The sequence below is a fragment of the Cherax quadricarinatus genome, unplaced genomic scaffold (genome assembly GCF_038502225.1).
Source record: "Cherax quadricarinatus isolate ZL_2023a unplaced genomic scaffold, ASM3850222v1 Contig16, whole genome shotgun sequence".
NCBI classification, from domain to species: domain Eukaryota; kingdom Metazoa; phylum Arthropoda; class Malacostraca; order Decapoda; family Parastacidae; genus Cherax; species Cherax quadricarinatus.
Genome location: NW_027195042.1, coordinates 620,026 through 639,990, shown reverse-complemented (window position 1 = coordinate 639,990; position 19,965 = coordinate 620,026). Strand labels below are relative to the sequence as shown.

The 19,965-nt window shown below is 40.2% G+C and overlaps 1 protein-coding gene across 2 annotated transcripts in view; it reads right to left on the bottom strand.

Annotated features, from left to right (window-relative positions):
- The window catches only part of LOC128704541 (thioredoxin domain-containing protein 11), a 45,873-nt gene that overhangs the window by 14,101 nt on the left and 11,807 nt on the right, over nucleotides 1-19,965 (bottom strand). The window contains exons 1-7 of one of the 2 annotated variants that reach the window (XM_070079790.1): nucleotides 16,962-17,200; nucleotides 15,980-16,190; nucleotides 15,148-15,390; nucleotides 11,842-12,048; nucleotides 7,784-7,981; nucleotides 6,632-6,821; nucleotides 5,231-5,372 (exon numbers count right to left, since the gene is read on the bottom strand). In XM_070079790.1, coding sequence (XP_069935891.1) covers nucleotides 5,231-5,372; nucleotides 6,632-6,821; nucleotides 7,784-7,981; nucleotides 11,842-12,048; nucleotides 15,148-15,390; nucleotides 15,980-16,190; nucleotides 16,962-17,185 — 1,415 coding nt within the window. In that variant the 5' untranslated portion in view covers nucleotides 17,186-17,200. Of the gene's footprint in view, nucleotides 1-5,230; nucleotides 5,373-6,631; nucleotides 6,822-7,783; nucleotides 7,982-11,841; nucleotides 12,049-15,147; nucleotides 15,391-15,979; nucleotides 16,191-16,961; nucleotides 17,201-19,965 lie in introns of those variants that run through there. The other variant, XM_070079789.1, reaches the window with a different exon arrangement.

Genomic DNA, 19,965 nt, shown 5'->3' with positions numbered 1-19,965 from the left:
ATTTATCCTCTTTTTCTTAAAATATGTATTACCTATAACTAAACCCCTTTCTATACAAAGTTCAATCAAAGGGCTCCCATTATCATTTACACCTGGCACCCCAAACTTACCTACCACACCCTCTCTAAAAGTTTCTCCTACTTTAGCATTCAAGTCCCCTACCACAATTACTCTCTCACTTGGTTCAAAGGCTCCTATACATTCACTTAACATCTCCCAAAATCTCTCTCTCTCCTCTGCATTCCTCTCTTCTCCAGGTGCATACACGCTTATTATGACCCACTTCTCGCATCCAACCTTTACTTTAATCCACATAATTCTTGAATTTACACATTCATATTCTCTTTTCTCCTTCCATAACTGATCATTTAACATTACTGCTACCCCTTCCTTTGCTCTAACTCTCTCAGATACTCCAGATTTAATCCCATTTATTTCCCCCCACTGAAACTCTCCTACCCCCTTCAGCTTTGTTTCGCTTAGGGCCAGGACATCCAACTTCTTTTCATTCATAACATCAGCAATCATCTGTTTCTTGTCATCCGCACTACATCCACGCACATTTAAGCAACCCAGTTTTATAAAGTTTTTCTTCTTCTCTTTTTTAGTAATTGTATACAGGAGAAGGGGTTACTAGCCCATTGCTCCCGGCATTTTAGTCGCCTCATACGACACGCATGGCTTACGGAGGAAAGATTCTTTTCCACTTCCCCATGGACAATAGAAGAAATAAAAAGAACAAGAGCTATTTAGAAAAAGGAGAAAAACCTAGATGTATGTATATATATATATATGCATGTGCGTGTCTATGAAGTGTGACCAAAGTGTAAGTAGGAGTAGCAAGATATCCCTGTTATCTTAGCGTGTTTATGAGACAGAAAAAGAAACCAGCAATCCTACCATCATGCAAAACAGTTACAGGTTTTTGTTTCACAGTCATCTGGCAGGACGGTAGTACTTCCCTGGGTGGTTGCTGTCTACCAACCTACTACCAACCTACTACCAACCTACTACACTACTATATATGTAATATATACACTACTGTATAGTATATGAATCTCCTGGTTATCTGTGAATTTAATGTGTTATGCATAAAACAATAAATATTGTATATTTTTAATACACTGGCTATTGCCCCCAAGGGAGGATGACATAAAAGAAACACATTCATCATCATTCATTCAACAGCTGTCTTGCCAGAAGTGTGGACATAATTTGGATGATCCTCCGAATTTTAAGACCCCCACCCATCCTTCAGAGTGTAAGTACTGTACTTCCCACCTCCAGGACTCCAGTCTAGCTAACTGGTTCACGTGAATTCCTACATGAATGTTAGCTTTCTCACACTCCAACAGCACATCAAGTCATAAAAACCACTTGTCTCCACTCACTCTGATAATGCTCGCACAAGCCTTTTAGATGTTCAAGCCCCTAGCACTTAAAGCCTCATTTATCCTCTCCCTCCAACCATTCCTGGAATACCCAATATCTTCCATCCTAGATTTGTACACCTTAGCAACTGATGAGTAAATCATATGTACAACAGTTAGATATTTCTACTGCTGAAATGTTTTGCCTACACAGTAGCCTTCTTCAGTCAAATACAGAGTCAGCAGGTGTAGCAGCAAAGTAAAGATGATGGAATCAGTCCAACCTTGGAGAAAATAGTATTTGAGGTGGTTAGTCCCTCAGCCTGGAGAACAGTTCAGCTCTGTGGTCTGGAATGACCACGCATCTTACTCATTTTCAACATACCTTAGTAATCCTAATCTGCTCTATCCTCTCTAAATGTCCAAATCACTATAACTCTTCCTCAGCACTTTAAAATATATTTTTGATAACCCAACTCCATCTTCTAATTTCTTCACTCAAAATTCTATTCATAGTCTTGACACCAGACCACACCTCGCCTCCAGACTCCTCACTGCAACATTTAAAACCCAAGCCTGACACCCATAAAACTACTGATACCACTATACCCTGGTATATTCCCCCCTTTTTTTCTTTCCATAGATGCTTAACACACCCTCAACTTCCCCCCTCCTCTTATCTGTTCTGTGGTTCACCTCATCTTTCACAAACCCATCTACCGACAAGCACACTCCCAAATATCTGAATACATTCACTCTCTATCTTATATGTTAATAGCTCTGAGGATCACTATTCTTGTGTGTCAGTCTCACACCAGGTCTGAGGAACTGGAAAGAATATAAATGCTTAGGAAACAGCAATGTACGGATAAATGCATTGTGAATTTAAGTATGATTTACTTGCCATTTTCCATGTTCAAGAGACAAAGAAATGAGCAACAATCCTGCCAGAGTGAAAAGCATTTAACGATCTTCGATCTCACGCCCACATGACAGGATGGGTACAACATGTGAACAATTTCTGACAGAGAAGGCTACTACCAGTAATCCAAAGAATACACAGGATGTATTTCTCTCAGCATAAATGTGAGTCGCAAGTTTATTTTATTCTGTGTCTCGTCTAGTGGTGGACAGATTACATGCACCCTTAATTATCCCATTAACCACTAACCAACTTTAGTAAGAGAAGAACACCATCAATACTAGAGCGAGTGATTATTAAAATAAAATCCTCAGTATTATATAAACCTATTTGGCTCAAGTCATTGCTAAGAGAACACAAAGAACTAGCATCTATCACAAATTCTTCACAGTGTAGAGTTTTATCAAGTGAAAAAACTATGGAACAGGTGGGGTTTGAACCCATGGCAAGCAAGTCCTAAAACTCCATGGTTTGTTTGCAATTGCATTATTACAATTTTGTGTCAAGTGAAGAAACAATGCTTCTTTAACTATGCCTTTATTTACTACAAGTGATAATGTGTGAGTGTGGTGAAAGTGTTGAATGATGATGAAAGTATTTTCTTTTTGGGGATTTTCTTTCTTTTTTTTTGGGTCACCCTGCCTCGGTGGGTCACCCTGCCTCGGTGGGTCACCCTGCCTCGGTGGGAGACGACCGACTTGTTGGGGGTAAAAAAAAAAAAAAAAAAAAAAAAAAAACATGTACATGGTATACAGACCATAGTTGACATCAATGACATACTACTATATAGAAAGCCCCTTGTTATGCAGAGCATTTCCCGCAAATTAGGTCAGTTTTGTCCCAGGATGCGACCCACACCAGTCCACTAACTCCTAGGTACCCATTTGACTGATGGGTGAACAGGGACAGCAGGTAGCTTATGGAAACATGTCCCTAATGTTTTCCAGCCATACCAGAGGAGATTCGAACTGCAGACCTCTGTGTGTGAGTTGAGTGCACTAAGGATCGAGCTATGGGCCATGTATCGAGAGTACATTACCTGGATATGAAAATGATCATGTTCTACTGTTCTATTTTGATTATAATAATAATAATCTACTGTTCCACTACATAATGTACATGTTGCAGGGTATAACTTGAGTACCGAGTATTTTTTCCCAAAAATAAGACTCATAAATTTACCCAGTGTCTTAGAGGCTGAAGTACCATTAATCTTTTTTTTCCAAAATTTAGCCAATCAGAACTGGGGAGACCTCTTCAACATTGGAACATCTTGTTTGCCACAAAATACGGTAATTCCCATTTATGGTGTAAGGACTATACAGTAAACTAGGGACGGGACACCAGCAAAATTTTTACTGATACCGATACTATCATAATTATCCAGTACTTATTTTTTTTTTTTTTTTTTTTAAACAAGTCGGTCGTCTCCCACCGAGGCAGGGTGACCCAAAAAAGAAAGAAAATCCCCAAAAAGAAAATACTTTCATCATCATTCAACACTTTCACCACACTCACACATTATCACTGCTTTTGCAGAGGTGCTCAGAAATACAACAGTTTAGAAGCATATACGTATAAAGATACACAACATATCCCTCCAAACTGCCAATATTGATACAGATATTTTTGTACATCCCAACAGTAAATGCTCAATATAACAGACTAATTAGGAGGACTGACCAAGTGTGAGTTACTGTATTTTCTGGATTATAAGGTGCACGATCATTTTCGACAATCTTTCTAAGCAGCTGTAACATAACATTAGTAAACAACTGCTAAAGTGTAACCCAAAGTCTACTCTTGACCCGGACCTTGAGCATGTAAGATGAAGGCTGATTTTTCAAGACTTTTTGTGAGTAAAAAAGCAAGTCTTATATGCCAGATGTATATCAGAATGTACTCTACTTTACACCTCATATAGTACTGTACACAATTTAAATATTTTTTTTTCCAACCAACAGGCTGTATCCCACCAAGGCAGGGTGGCCCAAAAAGAAAAAACAAAAGTTTCTCTATTTAAATTTAGTAATTTATACAGGAGAAAGGGTTACTAGCCCCTTGCTCCTGGCATATAAGTCGCCTCTTACAACACACATGGCTTCCGGAGGAAAAATTCTGTTCCGCTTCCCCAGGGAGATAAGAGGAAATAAACGAAAACACGAACTAGTAAGAAAATAGAAGAAAACCCAGAGGGGTATGTACAGTGGACCCCCGGTTAACGATATTTTTTCACTCCATAAGTACGTTCAGGTGCCAGTACTGACCGAATTTATTCCCATAAGGAATATTGTGAAGTAGATTAGTCCATTTCAGACCCCCAAACATACACGTACAAACGCACTTACATAAATACACTTACATAATTGGTCGCATTCGGAGGTAATCGTTATGCGGGGGTCCACTGTATATATATGCTTGCACATGTATGTGTAGTGTGACTTAAGTGTCAGTAGCAGTAATAAGATATACCTGTTACCTTACGTGTAAAGCCAAGCAGTGTGGCTTGTTTTTAATTGGGTACTTGGGTTCTCTGGTCTAGGATTAAGATGTCACAAACAACCAACTAACTCCTAGGGATCTATTTACTGCTAGGTGAAGAAGGGCAGCAGGCATATGCGATAGCCCATGCATATCACCTTTGAAATGAACTCTGGTACTTTTGATCAAGCCTAATGTTCTATGACACAAATTACCTTGTGGTGTAAAACTGACAACACTGAAAAAATAAAACTTTCAAACTACTTCTTCACATCTTCCACCATCTTCAACAGATTCATCGAGGCTTAGGACTGATAACCTATTACACCACGTCTTTCGCAGTCCTTAATATTAATAAAGCCACTATTTTGCATTTGTGTCTTATTCACCCATTTCTTGCCTTTGTACACCATAAATGTATAATAAAACCCTTCTATATTTTATCAACAGATCTTACCAAGATATGGGGTTGGTGCAGAGTTCCTCAGGAGTGGTGAGTGTGCGAGTCGGGTGAGTGCACATATCACACACTTTGCTTTGCTGATCTCCTGTTGTAGTTCCTGCCTCACTAGAAGGCTCGCTGCCACAACATGTCTCGTCTAGTTGGAGTACCATTGTATAGTTAATAACATTTTGTAAATGACTATCACAGTCAAAAGATAGGAAGAGGAGAGGAAGAAGAGGACAGGAAGAAGAGAGGAAGAAGAGAGGAAGAGAAGGACAGGAAGAGGACAGGAAGAAGAGGACAGGAAGAAGAAGAGAGGAAGAGAAGGACAGGAAGAAGAAAGGGAGACAGGAAGATAGGTTCTCTTATAAACCTCCTCAGATAGTGTGATTTTTTTTTTCAGGGGGAGGGGGGGGATACAGTAAATGAAGTGCACATTGTGAGAAGACCTTTCAATATGCCATTCAATTTTCGATGCAGTTTTTCAATCACATTCACAAAAAACTGCAAAATACTGAGGAGTTTTATGAGGTAAATGTGCATCAAATGACTGGAAAGTAGGTACGAGGCAGGAGATTAAAAGCACACTTTGAATTATGAACCCACTCAGTGATCCCAAGTAAAACATATTAAATGAAAACATAAGAACTTGAGGTGATGTTAGAGTGTGAGCAAAATAACATCTATGAAGGGATACAGAGAAGCCAGTTAGCTGGAATCGAGTCCTGGAGGTGGGAAGTACAGTGCCTGCACTCTGAAGGATGGGCGAGACATGCTGCAAATAACGGTAGTATAGGCACCTCTCTGGCAAGACAGTGATGAAGTGAATGATAATGAAAGTGTTTCTTCTTTTTGTTTGGGTCGCCCTGCCTCGGTGGAAGATGGCCAGTTTGTTGAAAAAAACATTCTTGGGAAGCGCTGAACCTGCGGGGGGTCACACAGTGTCTAGGTGGACTAGGAACCGTTCAGGTGTGACTCAAAGAAGGGAAGCGCAGGTTCAGTTCCTTAGATTAAGAGCCCTCACCAGCACTGACTCTTATGGATTTAGAACTTCCCCATACATACTGTATCAATGCACCACACACAAACAAGCAGAGGTATATACAAAGAAAGATCACATAAGGAACTATGCCACTTTCCAAACGTAGGTTCAAATCCTGCTGACTGCAATCTTTCTCTGTATATACTGTACAGATGCTCCTCACTTTTTGATGGTGTGATAGCAATGCATATTCAGTAGATTATTTATTCAGTAACAGTAGTTATTTATTTACTTATTTATCATATTACATTTATATTCGAGTTACGATATTTTCAACTTATGATGGGTTAATCGGAACATAACCCCATTTTAAGTCAAGGAGCACCTGTATGAAATACAGTATACTGTATTAGAACATGTCAAAAACTAACCTTTAGAGTTGAACTGTTGCTTTGACAAGTGCAATATGTGGAGTTGGTTTTGAAGATAACTCCGGCACACTCGTTCTGCTTGCCGAAGCTGAATACGACTCTTCGCTCTCAACGAGCTTAAATAGCGTGCCAAGTTTGACACACGGCTCGACTGGTTACAGTTACTGTAGTCTAGAGAGATTTCCCGCAGCTGTAAATATTTTTAAACAAGGTCAAACAGTTGTTAACCTACTGATAGTACATCTCCATGGGAAAGTGGAGAAGCACCTTCCCTTCCTAAGTCACGTGTGTCATAAGAGGCGACTAAAATGCCAGGAGCAAGGTGCTAGTAACCTCTTCTCCTATATAATTAGTTAAATGTAAAAAGAAAAACTAAAATTTTTCTTTTATTTTTAAACATATTGGCCATGTCCCACTGAGGCACAGAGACCTGAAAAAGAAAAAACAGGTTTTTCATTTTACATTTAGTAATTTATAGAGAAAGGGTTACTGGCCCCTTGCTCCCAGCATTTTAGTCGCCTCTTACTACATGCATGGCTTACAGAGAAAGGATTCTTTTCCACTACCCCCTGAAGATAATTATTATTATTATTATTATTATTATTATTTATAGGTAGTAGGTTGGTAGACAGTAACCACCCAGGGAGGTACTACCGTCCTGCCAAGTGAGTGTAAAACAAAAGTCTGTAATTGTTTTACATGATGGTAGGATTGCTGGTGTCCTTTTTTCTGTCTCATAAACATGCAAGATTTCAGGTACGTCTTGCTACTTCTACTTACACTTAGGTCACACTACACATACATGTACAAGCACATATATACACACCCCTCTGGGTTTTCTGCTATTTTCTTTCAAGTTCTTATTCTTGTTTATTTCCTCTTATCTCCATGGGAAAGTGGAACAGAATTCTTCCTCCATAAGCCATGCGTCTTGTAAGAGGCGACTAAAATGCCGGGGGCAAGGGGTTAGTAACTCCTTCTCTTCTATAAATTACTAAATTTAAAAAGAGAAACTTTCGTTTTTCTTTTTGGGCCACCCCGCCTTGATGGGATATGGCTGGTTTGTTGAAAAAAAAAATATTATTATTATTATTATTATTATGGTCAAGTGCTCAACCTATAAAGGTCAGATACTGTATAAGTGGTACTTACCACAGTGAAGGGATCATTGACGGTATGGTATGGATTATCTGGGGTGAAGAGGATCAAGGTAGGACCCTTCTGCAACACACTATGAAGTGCCATACTCTTGGTGCCGGGAATATCCACCCATATTGTTGTCTCGTCCACCCACTTGTTTACCCAGTTGCTCATACCTTCACTATTTGATGAAGCTGCGTTTGTGAAAACCTAAAAATGTTGAATCAATTTTAATTCAAACAAAAATGATGATCATTATTATTGATGGAATAAAATACTGATGAGATGATAAATAAGATCCATGCAACTCTTGGTTATACCTGGAGGAGGTTTTGGGGGTCAATGCCCTTGCAGCCTGGTTCATGACCAGGCCCTATGGTGGCTCAGAGCCTGAAGTAAGTTTATTCAGGTACAGGTATACATACAGTTATGTATATAAATTATCATACATAGCAGCATATGTGTAGATTACCTAGGATAAACCCAAAAAATATGTCAATGACTTATTTCCACTGGGGTTCTTGTATTTCCACTGGGGTCCTTGTATTACTACTGGAGTCATTGTATTTCCACTGGGGTCATTGTATTTCCACTGGGGTCATTGTATTTCCACTGGGGTCATTGTATTTCCACTGGGGTCATTGTATTTCCACTGGGGTCATTGTATTTCTACTGGGGTCATTGTATTTACACTGGGGTCCTTGTGTTACTACTGGAGTCATTGTATTTCCACTGGGGTCATTGTATTTCCACTGGGGTCCTTGTATCTCCACTGGGGTCTTATCAACCAGGCTGTTACTACTGGCCACTGGGTGCCATCATTACTCACAAAATCTTAACACGATTGCAAACAACAGGTGGAGGTCAAACAACACCCGTTCCATGATTTGATGTGGCATCATTATCAAAATGTTTTGTCTACACAGCCAGCTTCTTCAGTCAAATACTGGTGAATATAACACCAAAGACAACAGAAATAATGGTTGATAAATTAAACATGAACAACACTTGGGTATCTTTATTGTGGAAATGTTTCTCCACACAGTGGCTTCATCAGTCCTATACAAAGAAGAATGGTGAATATCAGAAGTTTGAGGTAATCAGTCCCTCAGCCTGAAATCAATGTAATCAGTCACAAATCAAGATTAAAGGACTGATTACACTGACTCCAGCTGAGGGACTGATTACCTCAAACTTCCAATCTTCAACTATTCTTCTTTGTATTTGACTGATGAAGTCGCTGTGTGGCACAATTCTTCCAGAATGAAAATACCCAAGTGTTGCACATGTCAGTTCTCTAAATCGTTTATTTACATAAATAATAGTTATGAAGCGGTCAGTCCCTCAGCCTTGATATGTGGTGGTCAGATAAAATTTTGCTGGGATTTTTAACACTGGAGGGTTAGCCACCCAAGATAACCCAAGAAAGTCGGTGTGTCATTGAGGGACTGTTGTATTTTCATTGTGATCCTCAATCTTGTCCCCCAGGATGCCACCCACACCAGTCCACTAACACCCAGGTACCTATTTGCTTGCTAGATGAACAGTACAACAGGTGTAAGGAAATACGCCGTGTTTCCACCCTTGCCAGGGACTGAACCCACTCAGTGTGTGAGACAAAAGTGTTGTCAACCAGGCCACGGGCCACCCTCAAAGCTTGAGGGAGCTGACACAATTACATCACATTATTCAACTTCACTATAGCAAACTCATTATACTGGGCTGTTGTACATCTATTAATTTCTTCAAAGAAAGAAGAGATGCCATAAAGACAACAGGAAGTGTTTGTTCACAAACATCAGAAGAACAAGGAATCTACAAGGAGGAGGTACATTAATTAGACACACGTACAACACTTGGGTATCTTTACTGAGGATACGTTTCACTATACAGTAGCTTCATCAGTCCATACAAAGGAGAATGTTGAAGAACACGAGGAGTTTGAGGTAATCAGTCCCTCAGCCTTGAGTTGCTGTAATCAGTCCATCAATCAATAAAGATACCCAAGTGATGCACACGTGTCCAATTTATCAACCTGTCGGTTCTCTGAACCATTTATCTACAAGGAGGAGGTAGAATGTGTTACAATTACTGCAAACTTCAACAACTTAATAAATACAGCCTGGTCTCAGGTAGTGCGAATAATGAATACAGTGGTCCCCCGGTATTCGATGCCATTGGTATTCGATAAATCCGGTTTTCGATGCATTTTAACGCAAAAATTTTTCCTCGGTATTCGATACGATTCGTACGAGACCTGTCCACGTGTGGCCTGAACTGCTCCGTGTGTGCTAGTGTTTACAAGCCAGCCAGTGTGCGCGCATCTAAGGATACATTCGGTACATTCCATATTATCCACATTATCACTGTGTTTGGTGCTTGTTTCTGCAAAATAAGTCACCATGGGCCCCAAGAAAGCTTCTAGTGCCAACCCTTCGAGAAAAAAGTCGCTAATGACTTATGAAATGAAGAAAGAGATAACTGCAAAGTACGAAAGTGGAGTGCATGTGTCGGAGCTGGTCAGGTTGTATAATAAACCCCAATCAACCATCTCTACTATAGTGACCAGGAAAACGGCAATCAAGGAAACTGTTCTTGCAAAAGGTGCAACTGTGATTACGAAACAGCGACCGCAAGTGTTAGAAAATGTTGAGAGATTGTTACTGGTGTGGATAAATGAAAAACAGATAGCAGGAGATAGCATCTCTCAAGCGATCATTTGTGAAAAGGCTAGGCAGTTGCATGACGATTTGGTAAAGAAATTGCCTGCAACTAGTGGTGATGTGAGTGAATTTAAGGCCAGCAAAGGTTGGTTTGAAAGATTTAAGAATCGTAGTGGCATACATAGTGTGATTAGGCATAAGGCTGCCAGTTATGTTGTGCGACAGAAGTCCAGTGACTCTCAAGCTGCTCCTAGTGGCATTAAAAGAAGAAGGGAAGTAACCCCGGAAAAGGACTTGCTACCTCAAGTCCTAATGGAAGGGGATTCCCCTTCTAAACACTAACACCTCTCCCCTCCTCTCATCCCATCAATCATCACCAGATCTTCATTAAAGGTAAGTGTCAATTATTTTATTGTTATTGTAATTATTCTATTGCATTAAACTTAATATTTAATGTAGTAAAATTTTTTTTTTTTTTATACTTTTGGGTGTCTTGCACGGATTAATTTGATTTCCATTATTTCTTATGAGGAAAATTGATTCGGTTTTCGATATTATCGGTATTCAACGAGCTCTCAGGAACGGATTAATATCGAATACTGGGGGTCCACTGTACAACGGAGTGGTCGCATTATTCAAATTACAGTAAGTCCTCAACTTACAAACACGTTGGGGACCTTCTGTATTGTGTATAATATAATAATGATATACACAATGATATAATGATATTATACACAAAACAGAAGATTCTCAACGTGTTCAGAAGTTCAGGACTTACTTCATGAGCAATTTTTGTGCATTAATTTTGCACTAAATCGAGATCTAGCTGTACTGAAGGCGGCGCACCAAATACTTGCCTCAACTTTGGTAACTACACCTTGGTAATATTATATAATGAGGAATACATTGTAGCAACACAAGGTTTCTCTTCTAAGTGGAGGCTTTTAGTGACCTCTTCTAAGTGGAAGTTTATAGTACCCTCTCCAAAGAGCAGATTCAGTGCTCTCAGCTTTTTTCATAAGATTTCTGATATATGAGATCAACTTACATTTTTTTTTTTAAATGGGCATACTTTGCCAACACAAAAATCAGACAATTGTGCATCTGCCTCTTTAAAATAACTCAGTGCTGTATGTCTATGACAACACAAGAGTCAGTAAGACTTATCATCACCTGTACATCACCAGTCTTTAAAGGACTTACAAAGTAGTGTTCCACAGGTGTGATGTGTTGCAGAACTTACCAAAGTAGTGTTCCACAGGTGTGATGTGTTGCAGTACTTACCAAAGTAGTGTTCCACAGGTGTGATGTGTTGCAGAACTTACCAAAGTAGTGTTCCACAGGTGTGATGTGTTGCAGAACTTACCAAAGTGGTGTTCCACAGGTGTGATGTGTTGCAGAACTTACCAAAGTGGTGTTCCACAACACTAGATGAACAGATCTTGTTTCATTGAAAGAGAGAGCTGTGGCAACTTTATGATTGGTAACAACCCCCCATGCAATCGCACTGGTCTTGTGATGTTGCAAGGAACGCAGAGATGCCAGATAATAAGAGATGAAGCCACGTGGCAACTGTTTCACTGTCGAAAAATCGTAGTAGCCCAACACTACAGCCTGAAATAAAAACAGCCTAAGCAAGATACAATTCATTACTTTCAGGAGATGTGCTAGGCCTATAAATGTTATATAGTGCCTGAGGGATGGGAGGTGATGAGGCTTGATCTAAGGAAGGGAACGGTAGCTTTAATTCCTTGAAAGTGATCCAGGTAGTAGCCCCAGTCCCTAGTTAGTAGTTACCCCAGTCCCTAGTTAGTAGTTACCCCAGTCCCTAGTTAGTAGTTACCCCAGTCCCTAGTTAGTAGTTACCCCAGTCCCTAGTTAACAGTAACCCGTGTCCCTGGTTAGTAATAACTCTGGTCTTGAGTTTGTCCAATGTGATTGAAAGAATTTTCTATAAACCTAAAAACAAGAGGGTTAAAATTTATAATATTATCTCTTTCATTGTTTTCCATTTTACTGTCTCCATAGAGAGTTACAATAAACACTTAATATAACAAACTAATAAAGGGATTCCCAGACTTACCATTAAATCAGAAAAGGCATCAAAGTGCTCTACTGTACAACTAAGATTGTGTACACACAACTAACAGATGGATTGCAATAACTTATGAAAACAGAGGATTTAAAAATACAATTTACTGTATGGTTTTTATCTGTTACCTCAAAAGTTTCTTATATAAAGGGTTTACTGTATCTGTGCTATGTTAACCTTACCAGGTTGATCTAATTTGATGAAGGTCACTGTATGAGCAAAACACTGTCAATAAAGGTCACATATAACTACCTAAGTCTCTCCTTACTGCTAAAACACTTTCATACAGACATACCTTCTTAATACAGCACTCACTTTAAAGCGCTTTGCTAGTAAGGCGCTGTTCAATTATTATTATTTTTTAACATGCTGCCCATGTCCCACTAAGGCAGGGTGACCCAAAAAAGAAATAATTTCACCATCATTCACACTATCACTGTCTCTCAGAGGCACACAGGTTATATGCACGTTTATTATTTTCAATGCTTGCCTTGTTCTTGATGTTTTTTGGAAATTTTCAATTATTTTTTATTTTATTGGTACTTTTGCATCATTTTTCTGACCTAATGCTATTGCATGCTTAATATATAATAGTGGAAACATATTTGTGGACTTTTATATGCACTGGCAAGTTAAAAAATGGCTGTGATTTGCTTTAAGGTGATATTGGCTCAACAGCAGCAGTCTGGAGCTCAACCCGCCATATTAGTGAGATATACCCGTACTTACCATTCTTTTAACCTGTATTATTCCTGTACTTGTCTATCATTCCTTCATCGCATGTGCCTAGCTTCATCCTTAATTAACATATCTCTAATTATAATCATAATTTAGTTTTAAGGTTGTCCAAAATGTTTTGCATAACAAGGAGCTTTCAATATAGTAGTAATATATGTCAATCATTATAGGTAGTAGGCTGGTAGACAGCAACCACCCAGGAAGGTACTACCATCCTGCAAGTGAGTGTAAAACGAAAGCCTGTAATTGTTTTACATGATGGTAGGATTGCTGGTGTCCTTTTTTCTGTCTCATGAACATGCAAGATATCAGGTATGTCTTGCTACTTCTACTTACACTTAGGTCATACTACACATACATGTACAAGCACATATATACACACCCCTCTGGGTTTTCTTCTATTTTGTTTCTAGTTCTTATTCTTGTTTATTTCCTCTTATCTCCATGGGGAAGTGGAACAGAATTCTTCCTCCGTAAGCCATGCATGTTGTAAGAGGCGACTAAAATGCCGGAAGCAAGGGGCTAGTAACTTCTTCTCCTGTATTACTAAATGTAAAAGGAGAAACTTTCGTTTTTCCTTTTGGGCCACCCCGCCTCGGTGGGATACGGCCGGTGTGTTGAAAGAATGAATATGTCAATCATCTTAACTGTATAATATACAACATTCCACTCTATAGAAATAAAGTTTGTATGTCAGCCACTCCACAACCTGAAGTCATCAAATTAGTTTGACACTGCTTAAGAAATCCCATTTAACTGAAGATCATTGAATCGGTTCGAAGTACACTTACCATCCGACTTACGGCCGAGTTCGGTTCCGAGAAACCAGTCCTAAGTCGAAATGGTCGTAGGTCGAAATGGTCGTAAGTCGAACTTTACTACTGAATAACAACAAAACATTTTTGTAATGACTATTTTATTGTTTTATTTTGGTATTTCATGTTTTACTTTACTTTTTATGTTGTTAGTACTGTATTTTATACTGTAAGGTTTAGGATAAACACTGTGTACAACACAAATAGTTGTTTATTTCCCAGAAATTTGGCATAAAAAACACGGTCGTAAGTCGGATGGTAGGTGTATTAATATTAACAAGTCAGCCATCACTGATCCAGCATCACTTGGATCTGTAGTGTGCCGGACTAGCGAGTTTGCTGGATTACAGAGTGGGTAGGTTAGAATGCACTTAATTAACCTATCAACAGGTTAATTTCTGCTAAATCTTCCTCATTTTCATCACTGCTTTCTCCTCCACTGGCTTGCTGCTGTGGATTGACAACCATCTACACAATTTCTGAGTCAGTATAATGATGAAATTTGAGTCAGTATAATGGTTTGAGTTAGTATTATGATGAAATTTGAAATTATGTTAGCCGAAATTAGTGCCGGATTACTGATGGAACTGGATAACTGATTGCCAGATTAGTGATGGCTGACCTGTACATAAAATTATACTATTATTCATTTACCTTTCTCACTTTTTTATACATTTAAAAACTCCCATTTAACCTATGTCTAGTTCTTAAGTAGTCTGTAAACATTAAGATTAGTCTGCCTGAAATGCTTCGCATGTTAGTGGCTCTCTTTTGGGCTTAACAATACAGTGGACCCCCGCATAACGATCACCTCCAAATGCGACCAATTATGTAAGTGTATTTATGTAAGTGCGTTTGTACATGTATGTTTGGGGGTCTGAAATTGACTAATCTACTTCACAATATTCCTTATGGGAAGAAATTCGGTCAGTACTGGCACCTGAACATACTACTGGAGTGAAAAAAGTTCGTTAACCGGGGGTCCACTGTATTTTGTGTGTAAACTACGTAACTTGTATACTGCAGAAAGAAGTATGTTATTTGTATTTTTATTTGTACCTCACTTACGTTATGTTCCATCTGGAGTCGAGCAAGATCAGCATGACTGGCAACGTGTGTGAGGGGATGTAACGCTCTCGAGAGGAAGCGGATAATGTGTCCTGCATCCCGCGGTCCTCCGTAGGCTAGAGCCTTTGTCTCTGTGCCAGATACCGATCGTACATGGAGGACTATTGCTGGGTAAGTTCGAATCTTGTATCTGGTCTTACATTCTGAATTCGGATGCCAGCAATTAACTGCGGCGAAGTATATCTGAAATAATTTTACAAATCTGTATCTTAACACATTTCTAAAAATGATATATAGAAGATAGAAATAAATTACTGTATTTGAAAATACAACAAGCCTGGTCTGGGGCTGGGCTGAGGAAGTAGAACTCTGAAAACCCATCAAAGGTACATCAAAGATCTACAACTGAATATGTGGCATCAGGAGACAGAGAAGACATATTAACATCTCAACTTCTCTATTATTATTACATTAAAAAACAAGCATTAAAAACTTATACGAGATATATAGTGAACTTTGATCAAAATACTTCATAAAATACATATATATAAATGTATATACACATGCACACGGTATTTACTTATTTATTTAGAGAAAAAAATTCTTACATAAAGTATTTTATTAAGATTATATTCAAGGTGAAACATTAAACCAGAAGGGGTCATGTAGAACTTTGGCAATGGAAGGTAATTAGGTTTGATTGAAGGAATGGCAGGGCAACTCAAATTCCAGGCATCAAGAGCCTTTAACTAGGCATCAAGGTACCTTCACCCTTGAAGGGCATGCCTATATAACCTAATCCACATACCCCTTATTAGAGTTGCAGATTTACCTGTTCGTGGTGATATCTGGCTGCCTTCTCCATTTCCCAACGCAGATGCTGTGAGTCCCTGTCCCAGGGAGCATAGTACACAACAAGCGAGAGGTCGGCTCCTAGGAGACGCTCGGTCAGTTTTGCTACATCTCCTGTGTAGAAATCGGAGACAAGAGAGTGGCGAGGGAAGAACGGTTGTGGAGACGACACTTTTCTTGTCAATGGTCCTCTGTGAAGGTTACACAAATGCAAATCATTTATTTTCTGCAGTATAAAGGTAATGTAATTTACATACAATAAAATATTTTTAGGCATAAAAGAAAGCCACTAACATAGGTTATTAAGTAGTTGTTAAGTGTGGAAAAAAAAAGTGAGTAATAGTATAATTTTAACCCTTAAACTGTCCAAATGTAGATCGATACTCGTGTGTAGTACTCCGACCTTATATTTTTTACATTTGAAAGCATATAAAAAAAGTAGATCTACGTTCAGAGCGCTACGCGTGTGAACGTAGATCTACGCTTGGACAGTTTAAGGGTTAAGTATGTATTAATACTTCAAACTGATTCAGTGATCTTCAGTTAAGTGGGACTTCTTCAGCAGTTACAAACTGACTCAATGTCTACAGTTTATGGGACAATTGAAAAAGATGAAGATAGAGAATGTTTTGGTATGGGTATAATGGAACAAGATAAGTACAGTAATTAACTTTCCATGGGAGTTAGAGGAAGACTGGAAGAACAGGAATAGACTTGGGTGAGCTAGTTATGTTTGGTATACTCAGTTAAAAGCGTTTTTCCCGATTGTAATAGCATTTCTATCCTGTAATTTCATAATGTCTGCCTAGGGCCTGTTTCACATAGACCTTGTTAGGGGTGCCTGGCCCTGAGGTGAGCCCACACCATCAGAGACCTCATTCATTTTCTTGACAACTGCCCTGCGGGCGGCACCTCCTCCCTTCCTTGGTCTTGACCCTCGGCTCACCCTTACTCGACATCACCTGCTATGAACCACAATAACAACATTCACTAACTTGCTGTGAATCACTAACTTGCTGTGCACCACTAACTTGCTGTGAACCATGAACTTGCTGTGAACCACTAACTTGCTGTGAACCAATAAACTGCTGTGCACCACTAACCTGCTAAGAATTGCTAACCTGCTATGAACCACTAACTTGCTGTGAACCACAATACCAACATACACTAACTTGCTGTGAACCATTAACTTGCTGTGAACCACAACAACATTCATTAACTTTTTGTGCACCACTAACTTGCTGTGCACCACCAACTTGCTGTGCACCACCAACTTGCTGTGCACCACCAACTTGCTGTGCACCACCAACTTGCTGTGCACCACCAACTTGCTGTGCACCACCAACTTGCTGTGCACCACCAACTTGCTGTGCACCACCAACTTGCTGTGCACCACCAACTTGCTGTGCACCACCAACTTGCTGTGCACCACCAACTTGCTGTGCACCACCAACTTGCTGTGCACCACCAACTTGCTGTGCACCACCAACTTGCTGTGCACCACCAACTTGCTGTGCACCACCAACTTGCTGTGCACCACCAACTTGCTGTGCACCACCAACTTGCTGTGCACCACCAACTTGCTGTGCACCACCAACTTGCTGTGCACCACCAACTTGCTGTGCACCACCAACTTGCTGTGCACAACCAACCAACCAACTTGCTGTGCACCACCAACTTGCTGTGCACCACCAACTGCTGTGCACCACCAACTTGCTGTGCACCACCAACTTGCTGTGCACCACCAACTTGCTGTGCACCACCAACTTGCTGTGCACCACCAACTTGCTGTGCACCACCAACTTGCTGTGCACCACCAACTTGCTGTGCACCACCAACTTGCTGTGCACCACCAACTTGCTGTGCACCACCAACTTGCTGTGCACCACTAACCTGCTGTGAACCACTAACTTGCTGTGAACCACTAACCTGCTGTGAACCACTAACCTGTTGTGAACCACTAACCTGCTGTGAACCACTAACCTGCTGTGAACCACTAACCTGCTGTGAACCACTAACCTGCTGTGAACCACTAACCTGCTGTGAACCACTAACCTGCTGTGAACCACTAACCTGCTGTGAACCACAATAACATTCACTAACCTGTGAACGACTAACCTGCTATGAACCACTAACATGCTATGAACCACTAACTTGCTGTGAACCACAAAAACGTTCACTATCTTGCCGTGAACCACTAACCTGCTGTGAACCACAATAACTTTCACTAACTTGGTGTGAACCACTAACCTGCTGTGAACCACTAACCTGCTGTGAACCACTAACTTGCTGTGAACCACTAACTTGCTGTGAACCACTAACATGCAGTGAACCACTAACTTGCTGTGAACCACTAACTTGCTGTGAATCACTAACATACAGTGAACTACTAACATGCAGTGAATCACTAACCTGCTATGAACACTAACCTGCTATGAATCACAACAACATTCACTAACCTGCTGTGAACCATGAACCTCCTGTGAACCACAACAATATTCACTAACCTGCTGTGAATCATGAACCTGCTGTGAACCACAGCAACATTCACTGAACCACTAACCTCCTGTGAACCACAAAAACATTCAGTGGACCACTAACCAGCTGTGAACCACAACATTCACTGAACCACTAACCTGCTGTGAACCACAAAAACATTCAGTGGACCACTAACCTGCTGTGAACCACAACAACGTTCAGTGAACCACTAACCTGCTGTGAACCACAAAAACATTCACTAACCTGCTGTGAACCACAAAAACATTCACTAACCTGCTGTGAACCACAAAAACATTCAGTGGACCACTAACCTGTTATGAACCACAACATGCAGTGAACCACTAACCTGCCATGAAACACAACATGCAGTGGACCACTAACCTGTTATGAACCACAACAACATACAGTGAACCACTAACCTGCCATGAACCACAACATGCAGTGAACCACTAACCTGATATGAACCACAACATAGTGAACCACTAACCTGCTATGAACCACAACAACATACAGTGAACCACTAACCTACCATGAACCACAACATACAGTGAACCACTAACCTACCATGAACCACAACATACAGTGAACCACTAACCTGCCATGAACCACAACATACAGTGAACCACTAACCTGCCATGAACCACAACATACAGTGAACCACTAACCTGCCATGAATCACAACATACAGTGAACCACTAACCTACCATGAACAACATACAGTGAACCACAAACTTACCATGAAACACAACATACAGTGAACCACTAACCTACCATGAACCACAACATACAGTGAACCACTAACCTGCCATGAACCACAACAGTGAACCACTAACCTACCATGAACCACAACATACAGTGAACCACTAACCTGCCATGAACCACAAGAACATGCAGTGAACCATTAACCTACCATGAACCACAACATACAGTGAGCCACTAACCTGCCATGAACCACAACATACAGTGAACCACTAACTTACCACGAACCACAACATAGTGAACCACTAACCTACCATGAACCACAACATACAGTGAACCACTAACCTACCATGAACCACAACATACAGTGAACCACTAACCTACCATGAACCACAACAAACAGTGAACCACTAACCTACCATGAACCACAACAAACAGTAAACCACTAACCTGCCATGAACCACAACATACAGTGAACCACTAACCTACCATGAACCACAACAACATACAGTGAACCACTAACCTGCCATGAACCACAACATACAGTGAACCACTAACCTGCCATGAACCACAACATACAGTGAACCACTAACCTACCATGAACCACAACATACAGTGAACCACTAACCTACCATGAACAACAACATACAGTGAACCACTAACCTGCCATGAACCACAACAGTGAACCACTAACCTACCATGAACCACAACATACAGTGAACCACTAACCTGCCATGAACCACAAGAACATGCAGTGAACCATTAACC